This window comes from Eucyclogobius newberryi, unplaced genomic scaffold (genome assembly GCF_026437365.1).
Source record: "Eucyclogobius newberryi isolate DKJ021-1_F unplaced genomic scaffold, fEucNew1.0.hap1 SCAF_17, whole genome shotgun sequence".
NCBI classification, from domain to species: Eukaryota; Metazoa; Chordata; class Actinopteri; order Gobiiformes; family Gobiidae; genus Eucyclogobius; species Eucyclogobius newberryi.
The window spans coordinates 8,480,271-8,503,660 of NW_027315801.1; the positions used below are offsets into that span (position 1 = coordinate 8,480,271).

The 23,390-nt window shown below is 39.9% G+C and overlaps 2 protein-coding genes across 4 annotated transcripts in view; one reads left to right on the top strand and one right to left on the bottom strand.

Moving 5' to 3' along the window:
- gpr153 (G protein-coupled receptor 153) overlaps positions 1-19,234 on the top strand; it is a 41,100-nt gene extending 21,866 nt beyond the window's left edge. The window contains exons 3-7 of one of the 3 annotated variants that reach the window (XM_072448915.1): positions 6,114-6,543; positions 12,232-12,421; positions 14,735-14,919; positions 15,759-15,809; positions 17,696-19,234. In XM_072448915.1, coding sequence (XP_072305016.1) covers positions 6,114-6,543; positions 12,232-12,421; positions 14,735-14,919; positions 15,759-15,809; positions 17,696-18,478 — 1,639 coding nt within the window. In that variant the 3' untranslated portion in view covers positions 18,479-19,234. Of the gene's footprint in view, positions 1-6,113; positions 6,544-12,231; positions 12,422-14,734; positions 14,920-15,758; positions 15,810-16,091; positions 16,112-17,695 lie in introns of all 3 variants that reach the window. The other 2 variants (XM_072448916.1, XM_072448917.1) reach the window with 2 other exon arrangements.
- A 124-nt stretch (positions 19,235-19,358) lies between these two features.
- The window catches only part of fgd (faciogenital dysplasia), a 65,255-nt gene continuing 61,223 nt past the window's right edge, over positions 19,359-23,390 (bottom strand). The window contains exons 14-19 of the mRNA XM_072448941.1: positions 23,061-23,165; positions 22,627-22,674; positions 22,402-22,503; positions 22,192-22,320; positions 21,682-21,822; positions 19,359-21,475 (exon numbers count right to left, since the gene is read on the bottom strand). Of these exons, the coding sequence (XP_072305042.1) occupies positions 21,227-21,475; positions 21,682-21,822; positions 22,192-22,320; positions 22,402-22,503; positions 22,627-22,674; positions 23,061-23,165 (774 nt within the window). The 3' untranslated portion in view covers positions 19,359-21,226. The remainder of the gene's footprint in view (positions 21,476-21,681; positions 21,823-22,191; positions 22,321-22,401; positions 22,504-22,626; positions 22,675-23,060; positions 23,166-23,390) is intronic.

A 23,390-nucleotide genomic window follows, 5' to 3' on the forward strand; every position in this document is an offset into this window, starting at 1 on the left:
TTACGGCCAATGTGTTGCAAAATTAAAATTGTTGGTTAGAATGATACAAAATGACCTGTGATTAAACTGGCCAGCTGATCATGATTTACTTTGCGTACCCTGCATGTGATTTGGATTGAATTCGGTTTAAACTAATTATTATAACACAAAAGTAACACAATTGGCCATGTAGTCAATATAGCATCTTAAAAATGGAGATAGTATATTATTCTATCAGTATATTGTGAGCATGGACATAATAACCATGCTGTAAGTAGTGGTTCAAATGAACTCATTTTACAAATATATCAATCATACGTTAGGGCAATACAAGCGTCATAAAAAAACAGTTATGCATCTTAGATTTTACAATTAACTTAACTAGCTCTGCAATAACGGTGTTCTGGTTTCCATGTTTGCCCGTTATCTTTATCCATGTAAAATCAAGGTGGCGCTGAGGGCGTTATAGAGAGACTTGAAAAGCAGCTTGGTTTTGAATCTAAATGTAACAGGGCTATAGAAAGTTCAGCGTGCAGCTTGTCGTTAACTGTGAATAATTCATTTTTACTGTGATTTTTTTTCTCTTCCTAACATCCATACACTGTTATCCAAGTTTCTTTATGCACTTTTCCTTTGACACTCAAGACAATCTAAGGATGCAGTCCCAATACCAGCCCCTGGGAATCCATCATTTGGTGTTATTTACTGTTTGCTGAATAACTTTGATCCACATATAAGGAAAATGGATGTTTGGCTGATTAAAAATACTTCACCCCATTGGTCATCTGCGTCTGTATGAAACCAGGACTATTTGAGCCTCTCCTCTCAGAGTAATGGCTGTATTTGTGTCCTGTGGCGACAAAATCTTTCAAGCTCTGCCGGCCCTACTAAGTACGTTTAATTTAAAAAATGATGAGTCTTATTAGGTAATAGAATTCATTTAGACACAAGAAAATATGCTGTCTGTACATGGGAGGGGGAAAACTCTAGATATTATTGTATTAGTCCAGTGCATTATTTAGATTCAAAAGCACATGTAGTAGTGTCGAAGTTTAGTCTATACAGACTGCGGGAGGCGAGGATCGTTCTCAAGTTCTTTATTTGATGAAAACATGGAAAAACAGGCAAAACAGTAGCGTGTTGTTCGTCTTGCAGCTGAGATTCGACCCGTCACAAGAATTAGCTGTGTTTTATATCGCTGTTGCTTGGGTCTGATAAACATGGCCTGACCTTCGCTATGACGTCCGCTTTAAGATTGTTTAGACTAGTCCACAGATGATTAGAAAATACACAGAATAGTTAAAATACACAGAATAGTTCATTGTGACCCATATGCAGCAAGATCGTCTTGACTCATGATAAATAGGACACAGCCATGACAATAATTTGATCAATATCCACAATTCCCCCTTTTGATCACATCCACATGTGATCACACTCAAGAGGCGCCAGACGCAACCTCACAAAATAATAGAACGTAAACCCCCCAAAAACATACTAACTGTTTAAAAATCATATTAAATCATTGTATAATATCGCAACTCAATAAAAGAAAACATTTATTAAACATAACCCATCATGGACATAAAACGGTGTGAGACAAGGAGCATCCCCAGTTAGTGTAAACACATGGTGGGATGTAGTAATCAGATTCTGGAAAAAGTCTAGGAGTCTTGTCACTATCAGAGTTAGATTCGTGTTTGGCAGAGTAATAGCGTGTGTAATCAGGGTCAAAAGATAAGCGGGTTGTCCAGTAAGAGCAGATGCAATCAAGCGTTCTATAAGTGATCTAAGACAGCATAGCATCCAATCATAATCAATACACAGGCAATAACAATAATGGTGAAAAACAGAAACAGTGCCACCCCAAGGCCCAAAGATGTGCTATAACCAGGGAGACCACAAGGGGCAAGGGTGGTGGTAGATGATTCTGGCTTGACATGGGTTGACTTATATTCATCCTTTGCCGTCTTTGAAATTGGCCAGGTTGGTTTGGGGCCATTTGGTGTTGACCTCTTTGTGTTTGCCCTTGGGGGCAGTCTTGAGCCCAATGTCCAGTTCCAAAGCAGTTTAAGCACTGATCAGGAGTCACGCTGAACCTGTTTTGTCCTCTTCCAGCTCCTGCCCCACGTCCTCTTCCATGAGAGAATGAATTACGTTCACGTCCTTGATTGTAGATGATTTCTGAAGCAGGTGTGTTGTTCTTTGGTCCTGTGGAGGATGGGACTGCCTGTGGTTGTGCCATAATGGGTTGTACTTGTCCCATGACCATTTTAACCGCCATAGCAATCTGTTGGGCACTGTCTGACACTGGATTATCTTCTGTTGCCACAGCCATTACCTTGGCAGACTTATTTTCCTTCTTTTTATCATTCACCTCTTCTTGGAGCTTTTTGAGTTGTAATTTGATCTTTGCCATTTTCATTTTTTCCATATCCTCATTCCGTCCTTTTTTTCCCTTCAGGTACTTAGCAACGTGATGTTGGCAGTTGGCATCAAACTCTTTTTCTGTCTTTGAGTAAAGACCAACAACGTCAGCCAAATGATCCTGGACACATTTGGGTAGTCCTTTTACCAGAGTAGAAAAGAACATGATAGTGTTGCCAGTACCAGGTTGTATGGGCTCTCCAGTTGCATCATGGAACTGTGCTTTAGCTCTTTGCTTATATGTAAAGTAGTCTTCACCATTTTTCATTTCCAGAGCCAACAGTGCGTCAGGAAGGCAGGTGGGATACATTCCTTTAAGTACCTGAGTTAACTGAGGCTTTATGGTGGCAAATGATGTGGATGCTCTAACTGGAGCATGAATCTGTTTGGATACTTCAGAACGGATCCTGGCCGCCGTATTCTCATCTGTTGCTCTTATAAGAATTGCAGACACATCTCCCCAGCAAAGTGTTTCTCCTGCTGTATTCGTGGTCAATGCTCTGAGGAAGGCCGGTGCACCTTGTGTCAGTTCGGGCAGTCCTTCTAGATCTTTCAATGCGAATGGTTGGTACACTTCTTGGTTACTTGCAGTCATTCAGAGAGGTGCAATAAGAGGAGGAGCCTCTTCATTGCTAGAAAATTCATCCTCTTCCTCCTTGGGACCCATGTGGACGGGGAGCGGGTGAAGTTCTCCACTCAAGATAGCGTTGTCGTATCCATGCTCATCCACCATTCCTGTGAATGCTCCCACCACATATTGATGTGGTGTTGACACAAATGGGTCTGAACCCGTTTTCTTCTGTTGTTCCACTCCTCTTTGAATGTGGAGTTTCTGCTGTACTTGCTTCTTACTTTCAGCCCAGTTCCTAGGACTGTTTCCCCCTTTTGTCCAAGTTTTTTTCCTTTTTGTTTCCTGCGTAGATCAGCCGCCAATTCCCGTTCCTTTTCTTCCAGTAGTCGTTGTAATCGTCTTTCTTCATCTGTGTCTGAAGCCAACCCAGGTGGTGACCATGCATTGGTGGCAAGTTGTTCTTTTTGAGCCACTGTTTGCTCGAGCATGAATTTGGAGATGTGATTTTGGCTGGAAACCAATGTTGTCAGAGCTAACACCTGTTCCTTCAAATCCTGCATCTGTCTTTGTTCTTGAGTGGGTTCTGACGGGACCATAGTTAGAGTACCCGAGACTACAGCATGTTTCGTAGGCAGCAGTGGTATGGTTCTGGTTGTACCTTTTATCATAGATAAATCCATGGATGAGCCCTGCAGGGGAGGAACCGCTGGAGTAGAAATGTGGGGGGCTGTTTTTTCTTGTTCCGTTTCTGTCATAATTTTCTTCAGTTCTTTTGCTAGTTGTGCATATGCGCGATGATGTTCGTTTCCAGAGGAGGGGCACTGCAGTTCTCCTTTGGCCAGAGGTGGGGGGACACTATAGCTGTGACGTCGACCTTGTACCCCAGTCTGCTCGCTCTCTTCCTCTGTTCTAGAGTCTTCATCTTTGTTTTTCACGCCAAAAGGGATGCGCTTATTGGCTCTGTTTTTTTGTTTCATTTTGTTTTTTCTGATTGTTTGATGCTCTTCTGGTTTCACCTGAATATTGGCCAAAAATAGTCTCTCTCTTCTGATTAAAATGTCTTTTGCCATTGTATGTAGTTTCACTGAAAATGATAATTTTTCTTCATGTTCTTTCAGTTTCTTTTTGTCAACAGTTTTTCCTTTCACTGTCCAAATTTGATGTGTTTTGTAATGCAGGACCTTAGATTGATGATATTCATGAATACAATTCCATTGTTGTTCTGTGGGAGGAGCCACAGCTTCATCACTGTGATTAATCAATTTTTTCTCAGCATATTTTTGGAAGAGGTTCTTCATTCGTGTAGTTTGCTTTTTTGCTTCCTTTGGGTTTTGTTCATTTGCACGGATTGTGTTTTCAAGATCCTTCAAAAATGTATTCATTTTGACTGGAATAAGGTTCATTTTATTTAATTTATCTGTATCTTAATTTAATATGTTTGATTATTATTATTATTTGATAATAAAAAAGTGTGGCAGTCAGTGGTATTTCAAAAAGAAACAAAACAATACAACTAATAATAATAACTATTATTATTATAATTTGAACAATAATTATGAGAATAATAATGAAATGAAATATGTTTAGGGAAAAAATGATATTGAAATTAAAATTTAAAATTAAAGATTTAAAATAAAAATAAAAAATCGAACAAAAAATTAATTAAATTTAAAAAAAATTAAAATTTAAAATGTAAATAGAATGCAAACTTGAAAAAATAAAATTAACTAAATAAATAAAAATTCCACCTAGCCACAGAGGGTAGTTAATCTTGTCAGTAGAATGCTTTAAGCCAAGTAATAGCTTTCTTAGTTCCCTTTAGTTACCTACACGTCCCACGTTTTATTTTTATTTTTATTTATTTTTTCCGGAGTCCAACTCCCTTTTAAATCAGTCCAACTGATTGTACGTACTTTTACACGTCCAACGTGTTTTGGAGTCCAACTCCTCTTTAAATCAGTCCAACTGATTGTCTAAACTAATGAGCTAACATTCACTAAATTCATACTTCACAAAATTTAGGTCTAGTTTTGGCAAATTTAGCATTTTCAATGTGCAGATTTTTGTAATGAATACAAGAGGTTTCTGCCTTACTTTTGTTGAATGTCCCAGTCACAATTGTGAGTCAAAAATAAACTGTCAATCCACTCCTCTTGTCTCTCTTTCGGCTCGGTCCTTGTTCTCCCATAATTCCCAGCTGAACCGTTACTGGACGCTCTGCGTCGTCAGCCGACATCCAGAAGAGAATCGTTTAGAGCAAAATTCAGATGTTTCCTTTCCAAGCACGATGAGAGACCCGCATCCTCCACCAATTCTGTCGAAGTTTAGTCTATACAGACTGCGGGAGGCGAGGATCGTTCTCAAGTTCTTTATTTGATGAAAACATGGAAAAACAGGCAAAGCAGTAGCGTGTTGTTCGTCTTGCAGCTGAGATTCGACCCGTCACAAGAATTAGCTGTGTTTTATATCGCTGTTGCTTGGGTCTGATAAACATGGCCTGACCTTCGCTATGACGTCCGCTTTAAGATTGTTTAGACTAGTCCACAGATGATACACAGAATAGTTAAAATACACAGAATAGTTCATTGTGACCCATATGCAGCAAGATCGTCTTGACTCATGATAAATAGGACACAGCCATGACAATAATTTTATCAATATCCACAGTAGTATCTGTGAATGGCCAGCTAGACATTTATAAATAAAAGACTAGTCGGTCTGGAGCACTTTGCTTTCCTCAAACTTAACTGGTGGGATGCAATGGGATAGACTTTATTTATTCCACACTGTGTACTACACCAAATTGGCATCAAATTATAAACCCTTGTTTAAAATTTGACACTAGACGCTGCCTATTTAAATACACTTCCTGCCTGTTGAATAGGTTTCCTGTTTTCTGTTTCCTGAACTTTGGTAGATGCTCCGACCGTATTCTCTAGCCACCATGATTTGTTTTGTGTTTACTTACTCAATAATCCTTTTTTTGAAACGAGTATTTGGATAACTTTACATTTAAAACCCATTGATAAATACCTTGAACTGTGTTTTTCACCTCATATGGTCAAAATGGTACACTTGATGCTCTTATTATACCTTTCAATTCTGGCATTAACGGTGGTAATCGCGTCTCTTTCAGGTTGAGCAACACAAAGAAGCAGGCGGTACACACAGTTATGGGGATCTGGATGGTTTCGTTCATCCTCTCCGCCTTGCCCGCTGTGGGCTGGCACGACACCAGCAACCGCTTCTACACATCGGACTGCCGCTTCATCGTCATGGAGATCGGCCTGGGCTTCGGCGTTTGCTTCCTGCTGCTGATCGGGGGAAGTGTGGCCATGGGCGTCATCTGCATCGGCATCGCCCTCTTCCAGACCTTCTCCATCCAGGCCGGACACAAGGCCGACAAAAACAAGTTCAACGTCCCGACCATCGTGGTGGAGGACGCTCAGGGCAAACGCAGGTCGTCTATCGATGGGTCTGAACCGCTCAAGACTTCGCTGCAGATCACATACCTGATCAGCGGCATCGTCTTCATCTATGACTTCCTGACTGGATTTCCCATACTGGTGAGTGGAGGAAGCTACTGCAGAGCTTTCACATTGAATAAAGACTAAAGAAATGTTAATTAGTATGAACGGATCCAGATTTAAAATGCAATGCCACATGGTTGGGCCCGGTTAGTGCAAGGACGAGGGCAGCAAAAGCTAGGTTAAAAGCTCCACTAACTCAAAAATTGGCAAATTGATTCCAACTCGCACCAGTACATTCTGTCATTGTGTCTTTGGGCAAGACACTTCACCGGCTTGGCTTAATCGTCAACCTCATAGCATAATTCCACTTTGCATGTCATTTTTAAAGCTTTTCGGGAAAATAGACAAAACTCCCTTCACTTATCATAAAGATGGTATAAAGATTTCGTCGGCTGTAAAAACGTTCTGGTTGGTTGAGGACTGAGCCAACAACACAGGGTCTGGAGAGTCGAATGACACAAAAAAGGAATTTTGGCCCAAAAATGACTTGGGCAGTAATGCTACTATGAGAGAATGGGTAAGAATGGGCATTGATTGGTGGTGGTCAGGGGGCTGATGGCATACATTGGCCGCTTGGCTTCTGTCGGTCTTTTCTTTGCAGCAAGTATAAATCAATAATGACATGTGAGGCGCTTTGGTTATCACAAAAGCACTACGTAAATCCAAGTCATAGTGGAAAATAATAATGACTTTAGCACCTTTTAACATACTCAGCACTCTACATCCTTCATTCACACCTCTCACTATCTGGGGATAAGCTTCTTCAGTAGCCATGCCCCCGGAGCTGGTGGAATAATGGTTGCCATCTACGACAATTACCTCTTTGACCACAATCACTCACAGACCACATTCCTGGGACTTTGCACTGGCCAGAGCTAGGATTGAACTTCCACTGACTGTAAAAAAAAGTGCTTGAATCTTATATACACCCCTTGCTTGGCAGATTAGTGTGTCAAAACAACTTGTTGCAACAGTGTTTCCTCGTCATTAATTTACTCAAAGTTGTATTTGGATGGATTCCTGCTGGTTTGAGTAATCCTGTACTGCCCTGTTTTCACCTACCCCCCTTGAAAATATTAGAAAATAAAGAATCCGAGTGATAATTGTAGGGTTCTAAAAAAAGAGTCATTTTCATGTTACAGTGAAATGACCCTCCTGTTCCTATTACTGTTTTAGATCAATATTGCGGTTTACAACGTTATAAGGTTGCGCTTGTTACACTAGCAATTAACACAATTATTATCCAGAATAAAACACGTACACACTTGCACTTTAAGTCACCCGTCACAACTTGCACCGCTCATGTTTAAATGATCAGAGTAGATGGAGCTGGTTTATGCACTGTGCAAACTGACATGCCTATTGCTGTCAGGTTCCTGTGGGTGTGAAGGAGGTTAATTGCCTGAGCACTGAACTGAGCATGTGAAATGGTTGGACTGGGTCAAAATGAAAAATTGAGTTGAAAGAAATGGGTTGAGGGCTGCTTCTGTAACCATACCACACTAATACATTATTTACATTACAGCTCTAATGTCAGCGTGTGGGGGGCTTAAGTAGGCCAGGCTCGTTTCTGTGCATAAACGCTGCTGTCTTCTGTCTGTCGAGGCTAGTTCACATATAGAATTCACATCAGAAGTCTAGAAGTAAACAATACATCTGCACAATGGATTGCAAAATGATTGATGTATTAAAGCAATATCCACATCTCAAAATATCTAACTGCGATAAAGCTAAGTTTCTCTTTGCTTGCGTTTGCCGGTGATGTAGTGGTTTAAATATTGACTTTTTTGGAGCTTTTAAACAGTTCTAACATTGTTCCCTTGGCAAAAATGTACTTGGAGTAGCATTTAGCTTCAGTCACGCTAGTTTGTTGTGTTCTGTTTGAAAGTCCTGTCCCCTCCAAGCCTCAGAAAAACACTCCATTCTGAAGTTACCCGATCTGTGACGTCATAGGTGGCGCTCCGAGATCCTCTGTAATGTTTTTGTTACATGTTAATGTAAGTCCATAAATCATCGGCAGACTTGATCTGAGAATTTCTGCTGTCAAATCACGATCATTAGTAGATCAGCCAGTAGATGGAGCCAGAAGTTAATTCCTGGCGTGGGAAACACCAGAGTGACATGAAGTTGTTGAGATGCCAAGCTAAAGGTGCTCAAGAGCCTGTTTAAAGGCCAACAACAATACAAATGCATAATATATGTCCTTTAAGGTGACCTAATGTCTCTTCCCTCTCTTGCCCCATTTAACACCAAAGCCTTCAGGACCGAAAATATTTACATTTTCATATGGTTTAAAATCCGGACATTATTAATTCTTCTTTTTAATCTGGCCTTGTTTTGGTCATGGTTTAGTCTTTGCAAAAAAACAAAACAAAAACTTAACTTGTAAATTAAGAAATGTATATTTATATGTTAATGTAACTGAAATCAATCTGTCTTGTGCCGCTAGAAAATGTGTTGAATGTTCTCCCCCTCTCCCACCTTTTTCATGCTACACAATCTAATAAAACCCACCAGCCAAAATAAAAAAACATTTAACAAAAGAAAATGTCTCTAAAACTATATTAGAATACGATTGTTTTTGCAACATGAGTCTTAGCTAAGTAACAGCTGAGCCTTTTGTAAAACCATGCAGTCCTGCAGCCCTGAGCACAAGAGTTAGAATGGGCTGTTGGGGGGCCTCTCCTGCAACTCTCTCCATTTCACCTCTCAGTCCAAACCGATTAGGCCCAGTATCATGTTTGATGGACCTGCAGACTTCACAAAGAACTAATAACTTTCCTCAGCTTCCTGGGGAAACCTATTCTTCAAATGCTTTATGATTGAGTGGAAGGGCGAGCTCATTTTCAAAGTGTCAGTGCAGATTTGGCCTCCAGGTTCTCATTCATTTTTTAACAAGTCGTTTCATTGGATTTCTATGAGGGCCAGTTGAAAACACTGCCAAACCTGCTGCGCTCTTAGTTTTGTTCAGCCCCCATTATCAGGAGAGCAGGAAGTAGCATAAGCAAATGCTTCACCCAAGGAGAACATTTTAATGGTAATCTTCTTAATGTCAGACGTTTTGTCAAGAGAAGCTTAATGCCTCGTGTTTTAGTCACTGCATCTGAGGGAAAGAACAGCAGATTTCTCTCAGTGGGAGTGTTTTCATCATTTTTGAAAGTTGGCAAAATAAGAAGAAATGCAAACCTGAGATTAAAAGGAACTCTCATAATATAATGGCAAAAGACGTGTTTTAATCAATGGTGGTAATATCTAAAGCATTGTCAGCACAAAGAGGCTGTAGTAGAAGTACGAGTGTGTGGTTTACATAACCTTTTTTAAGAGCATCCCAAGGAAATAACATCTTCTTCTGATATACACGAAACAATAAAACTATTCCACTAAAGAAGACAAGACATAATATAACGTGTAATAGTGGCCATGCTCTAAAGCTGAGCGCGCTGTAAAATGTTCAGTTTTCAACTTTGTCACATATTGAAGTGGCACAACAAGACTTAATAAGTTTAATGCTAAACCATCAAACACATTCATGGAGACAAGCCCCCACCCGAAAAGTTGCATACAATTTTCTTCTAAGAAAGTCATTAACTTTTCTGTATCAATGTATATTTAAAAAAAACTAATGTCACTAGCAACAAGAGAATAACTGAACTAGAAAATCTGCAATGGCTGAAGCCATTGCTGGAGTGTCTGCGTCTCTCCCTCTCCCCCCATCTCCCTCCCTCCCTCTCCCCCTCTCCCCCCCCCCCCCTCTCTCTCTCTCTCTCTCTCTCTCTCTCTCTCTCTCTCTCTCTCTCTCTCTCTCTCTCTCTCTCTCTCTCTCTCTCAACTGGCTCCGTCACAAAATTCTAAAGAATAAAGCCTAAAGAATAAAGTCTAAAGAATTCCGCAGACACTCATAATGCCCAAATTCATTTAAATGGGGAAAACTAATACTTTTGAAAATCCGACAATTCTGCAAAAAGTACAAGTTGTTCAAATGTCAAAAGTAATACACGTACTACTGCGAAAGCGATCACAATGAGGTATAACATGTTGAAATCGGTTGAAGCGTTAAGGAGTTGAAACTGGCTAAATGGAAAATCATGGAAAATATAATAATAAAAAATACGTGAAATACAAGAACATATAGTGTCTGCGTGACCTCATGCAGACACTCAATAAAACTAGTCGGCAGCCACACTTGGTACAGTGTGCCTTTGGATATGAAAGTCCTTCTTATACTGTGATGACTAACACGCTGACTCAGCTCTCTCACGTGTATTTAAAGTCACTGTTAGAAGTGCTTTAAAAGAATAAAGCCGCTGTGAACTTTGCGAATGAGTCAACTCTAATTAACAATAGATCTATAATCGAAATAATACAAAGACCATAAAAACATCGACGCACAAACCTAGTGCGCTGCCTTTGTGTGGACTGCTGATGGACTAACAACAGACTGATGAAGGAGAACGGACGTGACGTACGACACATCATATTTTCAGTCACCAAACAGCCTGCGACGCTCTGTATGACCATATGTAATGAGCTATTTAAATGCATGAGGCTCAATATGAAGAAAGGGAAAGAAATAGAAAAGCTTTATTAGCAAATGTCACAAACAGATGCACTTAAGCCGTTACAAACACACCTGCCAGTGTAGAGTAAAGCTACAAGCAACATTTAACTGGAAATGGAGCAAATCACGAAAAGATATGTGTTGTACTGCATTGCTTTTTGGCTTTGTGTCTTTATTGTTCTTATTTTTTCTCCAATGTGTTTTTAAACATCTTAATTGAGGTTCAAAATCACAAAAAGTGAAAGGACTATAATAATAACCAATGAAGTGTGGTAAAATAACTATACACAGCATATTGTAACATACACATAATTATTCATGAATCATACAAAAAAGTTGCTTATCTGAGGTTAGTACATCCTTATTTCAATTCAGACTAAATTAACACGATTGTCTGCAGTGCATTGTTCATTTCAGGACAGTCCCAAAACGTTGATAATGGTTTGCTTCCTAACTACCACAGTTTCTCCGACAGTTAATATTTCCTTGTGAGTGATGGCCCTTTGCATGGTGTTATGAAAAAAACTTGATGCTCCAACACGTGATCCTGTGGTACATACGATATGAAAGATTTGAATGTTTGATGTTCTAACAATTTCATGTTTTCAATTTCAAAAAGTTTCATGTTTTCAATTTCAAAAGTTTCATGTTCTAACAATGTTCCCTCATCAAAAAACACCTGAAGCTTCATTTACCTTCATTTTTACTTGTTTGATGAATCCTAGTTATTAAAATGTCTTCTCCCTCCGAGCGTCAAAAACACTCCATTTTGAATATTTTGGATGTGTGACGTTTTTACGAGAATTGTCTGCATGGTTTTTAAGACCATAAACCATCGCCTGAGCATTTCTGACATCAAATCACAATCATTTAACCTGCTTGGCTACATTTGCCCGTTGTTTTGCCTCTGATCCTGTTTCCTCTCATATATGTAATTCCCTTTGCTGCCAGTAGATGAAACACATCGCTGGGATAAACCAGAGACAATGGAGGTCAATTGTTTGTTTGTTTTAACTTGACCATTTGTACACTTTTATTTTGAGTTCCTTTTGAGGCTTTTTGTTTTTTAGAATGATAGTATTTTCTCGATCAAAACAGATAATCCTGTACATATCGATATCGCCCACATGATCTGATGATGAAGTGTCTTGTTTCTTCGTTTGCAGGTGGTTAGCTTCGCCAGTCTGAAGTTCGACCACTCTTACAACTGGATGGTGCTTTGCGTGCTCTGGTGCTCCATCGCTCAGTCCATCCTGCTACCCATGTTCCTGTGGGCCTGTGACCGTTACCGTGCCGACCTGCGCATGGTATGGGACAAGTGTGTGGCCATTATGTCCAATGACGACGTGGATGAAGGTAAGTTACTGCCTCCTCCCCCCTGCACCCGCCTCTCTTCCCTCTCTGTTCCTCATGGTGTGATGGTGGTCCCATTTAAGATTTAGTAAATTAAGAAAATTACAATTGTGCCTAAATTGAATGGATAAGCTCTCAAAGTGACCTTCAAGTGTAAGTGACCATAGGAATTACAGTGACATATGTGATTTATTATTCTGGACAGTGGCTCAGTAGCCCGAGGAGTCGATATAATGAGAAATCGCTATAGACCAAGAAAAAAGGGGTCAGCACTCCACAATATTTCATTTTGAATTATGTTCCAAATTTCAAATACTAATATTGCTCGGTTTCAGCTCTCTACATTTAAAAGACCTGCAGGGTTTCATCCAGATGGGGAAAGGTAAAATGAATACTGTTAAAATGCCTCAACACTGATATATAAAGGGATAATAAACCAGTGTCATCATTTGTGGATTTTGTTTCTTGATATTTACTGAAAATATCAGAATCTGCTCAACACTAACTGTAGTTATTAATAAGATTTGAGCTGTAGATTTATTATAGATAGATAATGACAACTACTAAGGTGTCTATTTTGGCTTTTTATTTGTTGCAGCTCATGTTTCTGTAACAGTATTTTAGATTCATAACTGATTTACTGAGATGATCCTGCTTTTTGTAATTAGTTTTAATATTTTAATTTGTTGTAATATTTTCTATAAGACATATTATGCATTATTTGCATCTACTTCATGCAAAGGTGTTGACATGGGACATAAACTAAAGTTAGCTTGGCTGCTAATTTAACCACACAGTTGCAATTAATGTGATTTGAGTAAAAAGCTAATTTATGGACACAACAATAGTACTGGAGAACTCCTAAATCCAACTTGTGGTGTTTTTGATGAGGGACCACTGTTATAACAGGGATAAAAGCTCAATAAAAGTAAGTTGTGCATAATATGTGTCCTTTAACCAGAATATCACTGTAAGTCCTATTGGTCTCTATGTTATTATTATTTTTGATAGAGTAAAAACAGATTTGGACTGACATGATTGCCTGAATAGTTTCTTTTTCATTATTTTGTCTTCATGTTGTGGATTTTGGACATAGTTATCATGTGACCTATCATGCGGCCATCTGCAGCCGGACTGGAAAAGCTCTTCTGTGTTTGCTTGTGTCGTGCCCTTCTAAACTGCTTTGGCTGACTGTGCTGTAAAACCAATGTCTCCAAAATGAAAAGATAATGCTCAGAGCTGTTTTTGTTCTACTTCATTGCACTTAAACTGGACAATCTCCGTCCTGAAAGCCCAAGACACAGACAGTAGAAGAGCAAATGCATTTCCATTTATTTGTTGGGAGGAGCTGTACTGAAGCTGAAAAAGCACTTATAGGTCATGCTGATGGTCATATTTCCCTCGAGTCACAAAATGAAGCTCTACTGCTCACATTGTTTTGGCTTTTTGCTTTGGGACCATACAATTATTGCTTTTTATTCATCTTTGTGAAAGAGCTAATATCAGGAGTTTTGATTTTTACTTTATTAGGGCGCAAAACGTATACAATACATTTTAACTATGTGTTATGTTAGTGTGTCTTAAAGGCAATTGGCTTTTGGCTAATCTTAAACTTGATAATATCCTAAATAGATCAAAGCGATGATAAACCTACAAATATATACAATTCTGGTCTCGTAAGTAGGTCACATGATAATCACACAGAAATTAACCCAATTTCTAAACCGTGTAAATTAAATGCTGCTTCATCTATTTGGCCTGTTTTAGCCGTTCCCCTTCTTCCTGTTCTACCCTCCAAACCTTTGATCCCTCCCCGACATAATGCTTTTTGTTGTCCAGCAGAAACCTGAGCCCAAACAACCACTTCACACTGTGATAATTAACGCTGCCAGTTTTTTGCTTTTTTACAGAGGACATGCCTTGTATAACTCATCCCAGTTGTATGTATAAGAACGGTTTCCTCTTTCAAAGCTGCTGACATGCATGCAGGCTGGGTGGGCTGCTTTCGCCAACTGCCATTCTTCATCATTCTTGCTCAAAACTTTCATCAATTACACCATCTTCAATTGATCTTTGATGAACATGAATGCAGTAATATAAGAATAAATGGTTTCTTTTGTATTTCTCTGCCTCCAATACAAACAACTTAAAAATAGCGACGAGCCCAAACATCGAACTGCACTGAAAATTACTCTAAATTCCTCCATTAAGAATTCACAAAACCAATTGACTTGTCTCTTTTATCTGCTCGTCTGTCTGTTTGTCTGTCCTGTGAGTCTCTCTAATTCTGACCCGGTGCTTTTCTGCACTTTGCAGAAAACAGCCAAGACGGAGGAATTCATGCCGACTTAATATATGACAGACCGTATGACTATAGCGCGGCGCCTGAAATGGTGGCGATAGACCGCAATTCCAAGTATGAGTTCTCAACCTTAGAAAGGGGGGTGTCCCAAGGGTATCCAGTGAGGGAACAACAGGAAGATAAAATGCAGTATTTGCAGGTATATTTTATTAATTTTCTTAATTTCTTTGTCTTGTCAAATTCTTTTTATTGACCTTGATTGCTAAATTGCATGAAACAGAACAGAAGGTTTATCATTGAGAATATTCTGTGATTTTACATTTCTTCAAAAATATCACATATTTATTTTTGTTCTATTTTTAAAAATCAAACACTTGATTGAACACTCTGGCTGACTTATGTTTGGTAAATATGACCATCTGCAGTTTCATTACATGCTCAATGTGCTTCTGCAACGAATCAAAAATAAACTGCTGGTAACGCTTTAAATTAAATGAAGCTGCTTTCTAGAGGGAAGTCTTACCTTATTCTATAAAAGCAAACTTATGCTCATGTTCAAGACAAGGACAATACTTTCATGACATCCATTAGAGCCAAACCAGAGTCCTCTCTTCAGTCTTCAAACCAACAAAACGATCTTATCGTTTATATTCAAAAGACAGATTTCCATAACAGTAACTAAACTGTGAGTCTCTGGACTGGTGAGGGTTAACAGGATTGATACAGCACTTTCACCGTGCATGCTCCAAAAAAAACCCCGCCTTTGATATTCACTAGTGCTCGGAATAATTTGGGATTCTTATAGTTTTATGAGTCATAAATCCAGTGCTGGATCATTGCCACGTTCTACAGAAGCCTTGAAACAGCGATGCATACAGTAGCTATCACCACATGGTCAAATCACCCATCCATTGTTGTTGTGTCTATATACGACTACGTTAGCTGTAGTTTAGCCTTGCACTGTATTTCTATTCTTGTGAAACGTGTGATAAGACAATTAGATAACCCACCGTGTGTTTCATGTCATCCCTATGGAAGGGTTCACGCCCGCCACACCCTTGTTGTCATTGCAAACAGCGCCTCCATTTGGTAAGTGCACTCCAGGCACTTCTCAAGTGGTCTCACTAAAGCCTCTTCAGCTTTATTTGCTTGTCTTCTGTCTCCATCCTCTAAGCCTTGTCCTGCATCTGAGTCCACTGTAATGCTTGTGCTGCCCTCTGCTGTCCAGTCGTCAGTCTAACACACTAAATGCTACTGTATGGTCTGCTGTTATTTCTCCTGCATTTACTAAAAGCTGCCAGAGGGGGGCAGGCTGATCTCAGTCTTGTGGCTCTTGACCTGACCTTTACAAACCCTCTCTCTCCTGCCTAGTTGTCAGAGCAGAATGGCAAGTGAGTATCGTAACCAGCAGAAATGACCCTGAGTTACTCCGATAATTAAATAGACCAACGAGATATCTGAGGGATGATTACGGCAATTGCTGTTCTCTAGAGCAGTGGTGGAAGAAGTACTCACATTTGTTACTTAACTAAAAGTACAGATACTGGAGCAAAACATCACTAAAATAAATGTAGTATCATTTGTAGTGTTGTCACGTTACTCACGTTAAGTCAATTCTCGATACAGATTTTGAATTTGAATTATAATTTAAAATGCTCTTTTTTTGGGTCAGTATTTTAGATAACCGACTATTTCAACACATAAAATACTGCTTTTAAGCCATGTAGTCTTTTAATAGTTCTGATAAAGCTCAAGATAATTATAAAACTGTTTACAAAAGGTCAAATCTTGTCTTGTAATTTTTTTTTTAGCATTAGTACTTGTTTTACTAGTTTTACTGTTGATTAGTATCTGATTTTCTATACTACTCTACTTTGAAGTAAAAGTTTAGAAGTACCCGTTTAAAAAAGTGTTTTGATAAAGAATTGTGCTGATCTTTGGTTCAATAATATCAATCTCAATAAAGTTCTTATTTCTTATTATTAATTCAAGTGTATAGTATTTTACTACACACACACATACAGCATACAATAAAATAAAATATACAGTAGATAAAAAAATGTAGAAACAGGAAGAGATAAAAAAAACATATTTTCTTTTGTTTTTTACACTGGATGTGACCATCTTAAAAAATCCCTCAAACTTGTGAAAAGTACTTTCTACTTTTCAGTCCGATTTAAAAGATGTAGTGAAGTAGAAAATACAGATACATGCCCACTATTTTGGTAAAATATAAGTGAAAAAAATCCTAAAAATGTACAGTACTTTTCTTTTTGTACTTTGTTACTTCCCACCACTGCTCTCGAGTGCTCCTTTATATACTATAGCTGCATGCTGGTCAAATATGTAGCTACCACATTAATTACCACAATCCGTTAAACTGTATTTCAGAATATTGATTAGATGAGCAAATAGTCATTGAGACCAAGTTTGAGATATTCCTAAAGAACTGCATGTCTTGCCACAAGAATAAACTTACCCTTCGCCCTCCACTGCAAACCCCGACCTTTCTAATATGGTTGCTACATTATAAAGCTAAAAGAGTCCAAAGCTTCTCCCAGAATATTTTCCCAATTGATTAAACTCTTGAACGTTCTACATTAAACTAAAGTGAGTTTACCTTTCCTTCCATAAATCCTTCAGATAACCTCTTCAAAAATGTACTTGAACATAAAATACATATTATTTTTAGACATTTTGGTTATTTTCTGATGAGTTTCTATGAGCTAACCATGGGCAGTCATCTTTGTAATATCTACAGCAGATAATGTCCCCAAAACAAAAGCAGTGCAAAATATCCAGATTTGACTGAATGTATATTTCCCAAACAGCAGTAATAGTTGAACCTGAACCACAAACACACTGTAGATATTACAAGAGCTGTGCTTGTTTACCATTATCTTACATCTGGGCTTCTTTATTGTACACGAGTTACGAAAGGAAAATGTAACTGTTTGGATCTGTGTGACCTCCAGGTGCCCCCTACAAGAAGATACTCCCACGACGAAACCGACATGTGGACCAGCGACCGGATCCCCTCCTACCTGCAGCGCTGGGGCTCTACCGAGGACAAGATAGTGAGTGCCCTCTACAGCTCCACCTTACCGCGCCACGAGAGGCGCAGGAACAGCCTGGTGACCTACCACGAGGAGAGCCACCACCCTCATCGCAAACGCCGGCGCTCTGAGGACAACTCTCTGCGGCAGCTGCCCAGGGTGGTGTACGGGGAGTTTTATGAGGACGAGCTGCGCTGCTTCAGCCGGGACGAGGTGATAAACTTTATCGATGAAACGCCCATACCGAGCCCGAGAAAGAGCCCGCGCCGGGCATCTGCAATTCTTTATATACCAAATGTCTATGACCAGCACCACAACGTCCTGCCACACTTCCCGCTCACAGACTTTGAGCGTGAGCCACAAGTGCTGAGGCGGGACCACAAACGGAACAGTAGTCGAGGTAGCACCCCCGAAGGGTCCCCCAAACCTTCTGTGAAGAAAACTGCTGCTGGCTCCGGCAAAGGGGAGCAGGACGTGAAGGGGGAGCGCTCTTCACACGGACGAGGGCACCACTCTCCTGGAAGCTCCCCCGGCAGCAGGCCCAGGACCAGCCTCAGTGTGCGGCCTGGAGCTGCAGCGGACTCACGGGGGCAGAAGAACGTGAAGAAAGCGGAGAGCAAAGGAAGCACAAACAGTTTTGTAAGCACACCCTCTGCCTCCTCTTCGGGGTACATCACGTTTCAGTCGGACTCTGCTTCCTAGAGAGAACGTCTTGCTTTTAATGTTTCTTCTGCCCCGCCATCGGCACAATGGTGGTCAAGAAAACTGAGAAGACTGAACTTTTTAATGGTGCCACTTTGATCTATTACTTTGAATCCTGCCACTGAAAACATGCAACGCTTTACGACTATGACGGCTTCGGTTTTCAGTATGAATGGGCCTCACGTGTTTTATATGAAGGCCATATATAAGGTCAGAGTCTGTTACTTCTGGTCACAGTAACTCCACTGAGGGCACAGTTATCCAGCACCGACACAACTCTCTGTTTTAAATAGTGTGAACATTCCCACTCCTTGTTTTGCTGTTTTGATGTCGTTTCCTCTGAAATGCTAATGCAAAGTGATTACAGGGAGCTGGTTGTCCGTTTTCATATTTTCCCTTTTATTGAATGCTCATTTGGTTAAAAAAAGAGAAATCTGAAGAAAATAATTTCACATTGAATTGTTTTATTGTAATTTGTTGTAGTTTAAGAGTATCTTTTGCTCACTTTCTTGAATGCTTCTAGTTTGACGATTTAGTATTGAAAATGAGAGACGGAGTTGTGAAGAGCCCTAATAAATGACTCAAATGTGAAGTTTTTAAAACGTGTGAATAATAGTACAGTATGATGACGGCTATTGGTCTCATGATTTTGATGTTCATTTGTTCAGTTGGGCCTTGTCCGGTTACAATACTTGTGTTACCTTTGCTCACCGAGATGTTTCATTTTCACACAACATTAAACAATTGAAAAAGGAACTGGATATGATTTTAATTCTTTAATTCTTTCATCCTTATAAACTGAGCATCGTTTTTGTCAAATAGCCTTTCTAATGCAATCGTCGTAGTTCACAAGAGAACACACAAGGACAAAACACAAGAATTTCTGGATGAACCACATACAAGATCTGTTTATTGATATGTTTGACTGCCGCTCCACAGCGCGCAGTCCATCGAAACCACTCAAAGTTGACTCTCGCTCACTTACAGTACAAGAATGAAGTCTGAAGCATAAAAAGGGGGAGTTTGCAAAAGCACAGTATATAAATATGAGTGAGTTCACATGCACAAATCCAATGTAGATGAGGGTTTTTTTTGGCTACTCTGCTTAAAGGCTGGTGCTGAGAGGAGCAGGGCACAGGGGGAAGGCAGAGCGGACTTTCAAAGTACAGTACTTGTGTTTCCATCACACCAACAAGAGCATGCAAACTGAGTCAAATCTACTGGATTGTTGCAGCATGTTTATAATACTGAGAAACTGAACCCGCAGCCATTTATCCAATAGGTTGCGTTCACGTGACATCACAACTTTCTAGAACTTGAGCTGGAAAAGCCAGTCAAAATGGTAGAATTTGCTGTTTGTACGTCGAATTGCAGATTTGTCGACTTGGTTTATGATATATTTATATTCACTGGGTCGATACACACATGAAACAAAAACTAGCCCAAAGTTCAACGGCTTCTCTTGACAGCATAAATAAAGAATTATTAAATACATTTCATACAAGAGCGTCGGAAAGTGATGTCATTATTCAACCCCAAAAAGATGAGATTGAAAGATTTATATGGCGAGTTTGTGGAACAGAAACCTAACAAATAAGCTTCAACATTTGTGGATCTCAAGTTTAGATAGTTTAGATATGCTATAGATTTACAGAGGCCCATGCCCTCCAGCTGAAATCAAGACAATAAAACATTTTAGAAACATGGATGCAACCCATGTGGCTGTGCATTCAAACGGAGAGTGGATCTGACAGTGGGAGGAGCGTCAGGTGGCCAGCCACAAAAGTACATCATATCTGCATCTTCTTAAGTTAAAACGGCTTTACTCTTTGCTTCACGCACTATACTATACAATTACTGTACAATACTTTCTGAACTTACGCGCATTACCAGCAGCACAATCTGAGCTTCCTGTGCAGCTGACATCCTTGGATTATCTTTGTGTTTTTTAAGAATAAGAAAAGAACAAGTCACTTTGATATGATAAGTCTCTTTTTATGGATTAAATTTATGCAGGATAAAGTTCTGCAGGATTTCAATGGAGAACTGAGAACTGTATATCATTTAATGCTAAAATAAAGATGCAAATTATGATAAAAACATTGATTCACTATTGGATATTAGTTTAAAACATATAATATTTGTGATTAAATTGGGTAACTGCTATAACAGATGACAGTTAAGTATCCAGGGATGTAAGCTACACATTGGGCGTCAGATCGTTGCGTTCCCAGCAGATGTGAAGAGGACAGAGGTGTCACAGGGTTTTTTACACTACCAGTCAATACTTACAATAATACAAATAATAATAACAATAAATTGGGAGGGAGAACCCCGTCCCGCTTTCACACATTCAAACGTTCAGAACATTCGCACGGACAAGTTAATGCTTCACGACACAACCATAGCATAATGTTGAACTTCATCTTAGAAAAAAAACACATTTCATCAGCTATATTACAAATAAAACTTACAAATTCAAAGCTCTCCTCTGACAAAACACTGACAAATAAACAATCCTAACCACGCACACGGTGGTGATGGTGGCTATAGGTTTCCTTGTCTGATGAAGAAAGATAAACTTAGCGTGTGGTCGTTAACATAAGACTGCAGTGGTTTAGGAAGGATGGAGTGGTCCGTTCAGGAGGAATAACAAAAAAGTGCCAAGGTAAAGTGATTTCAAGTAATCTGTGCTTTAGACACAGGAGAGGGGGGCGGGAGGGAGGGAGGGGGCATCCAAGAGGGCCGCTACTGGCTCTTCCTGTGTTCAGTCAGGTCTGTGGGGGGGGTGTCAAGGGGAGTCTCTCCTCGTGCCGCCCGGGACAGGACTTCCGCCCACTTGGCCTGGAGCTCCGCGTCCGGGGCACCGAGGACCACAGTCTGTTGTGTGTGCGTCAGGCGAAGGGCGTGTTTCACTTCAGATTTTTCACCCGACGACGAAGACACAACGCTGACATCAAAGCCAGGGAGAGGGATCGGCCGAGCTCCTTTACACTCCTGCAGAACACATTAAAAACATATAATATATCATGTCAACACTCTTGAGAAGCTAAGTTTGGATTTAAAGAAGACAGTGACAGTTCACTCGCATCTCAGCAGTACAAACATGTGGCTTACACGTGTTTAGCCTTGGACAGGAGCAAAGCACATGTGGTTACACGACCTAAAGCATCTACATAAATACATGATATGAAGAGCCATACCTGTCCGTTGCTCTGTAAGAAAAGCACAAGAGGCTCAGCTTTGGTGACAGCAGCCCACACTTTTGACCAGCTCTTTCCTTTGTCCTGCTGCTGCAGCTGGCCACACAGGATGCAGTTCTCTGCTGTCAGGGATGTTTGCCTCTGTGGACACAGACACAATGGTTAACATTATTCAACATAAAAAGATTCACATTTTACCCCTCAGGTCCAGCTCTGTACTATCAACCAACGAGTGTGTATGGGGTGGTGTGGAGACTAACGATTAACAACTGCCATTTTTACTTGAATTCAATCCTTGGCATTTATCCCAAGGGTAATACGTAAACACACCTTCAAAATATGTAAAGATTTGACAAATCAAAACTGAATTCCTTATGACCTCCAATGCTTCCATTATAAGCCACTGTGGAGTTTGATCCTTTGATGATTCTGGCTAACAGTTCAAACTAATGTTAAAATAAGTCAATATGTGATTATATTGCTCACAAATATAATAATTGTGAATATTACCTCAGGCACTTTGCGTTTCTGTTCTAAGGAGGCGCCCAGAGTCTCCAGACTGAGGCTGGCTTCATAACACTCTGGACACACGCGGCTCGTCTTGTTGTCCAGACTCTTGGAACATTTGGCACAGATGGCCTGCAGAAGGACAGGACAGTTTACACTTACTGAACATTTTCCCACTTTTAAAATCCAACTGCTCCTGTCGGCAGCACTCACCGCTCCACACGACTTGCAGTGGTGTTTGCGTTTGGTAAAATTGAAGCTTTCATTGCAGCCTTTACAAGTCTGCTTCTCTTTTTCCTTTTTCTTTGAACTTTTCTACAGACAAAGAAACAGACCAAATCATGCTGGGTCTATGAGGTCATGATAAACTGATGTATTCATACATTAATACATGTAACAACATAATAAAACATTGCTTTAGCATGTTTTATAACTCACTCTTTCATGCACGCCTCCTTCAGAGTCCAGAGATGAGTTCCATGGTCCCTGCAGAAGAGAACACTTTAGTCACGCACTTCCCACTACATACCACTAGGTGTCACTACAATACAACTAAGTCTGCACAGGTCTAGTTGCTTTGGTCTGACTCCTGCTGTCATGGGCCTAAAGTGGGTCAGATGAGATCAAAAAGAGTCTTGTATACACCTAAAAATGTCCCTATTAGGTGTTAAAATAAGAGAAACACACAGAAGACACTCCAGACAGTTTGTGTGCAGCTTTTTAAAGTATCAAACTTATAAAGATGGTAAGATGTTGAGGGTAAACAAAAGCTTTTCTATAGAAACACTTGGATGATAAATTATATACAATGTGGGGCATGGATTGACTCATTGAACAGATAAGAAGTTACATAGATTGAGGAAGTGACTGACCGGTGAGTCAGGCATGTGGTCATCCTCTCTGGAGAAGGAGCTGTTGAAGGCTTTGTTAAACGTTTCGCTGTTTTGTTTGTGCCTTTCGATGGTGGCCCGGATCACCTAAACAACACGAGGGGAGAGAAAGACTTTCATTATGCACAGGAAGTGGTAGTGTCAGTGTATATGACTCATACAGAAGTTTCATAATCTAAACCTGTCAATGTCTTGATGTTTGTCAGAAAATATTGAGTTACACAGCTACATTTGGCCTGAAAAGTGTCTGAGGATAGACACAAACCTGACCTGTTAACCCGCGAGTGACATTTATCATTCAGTTAGTATACT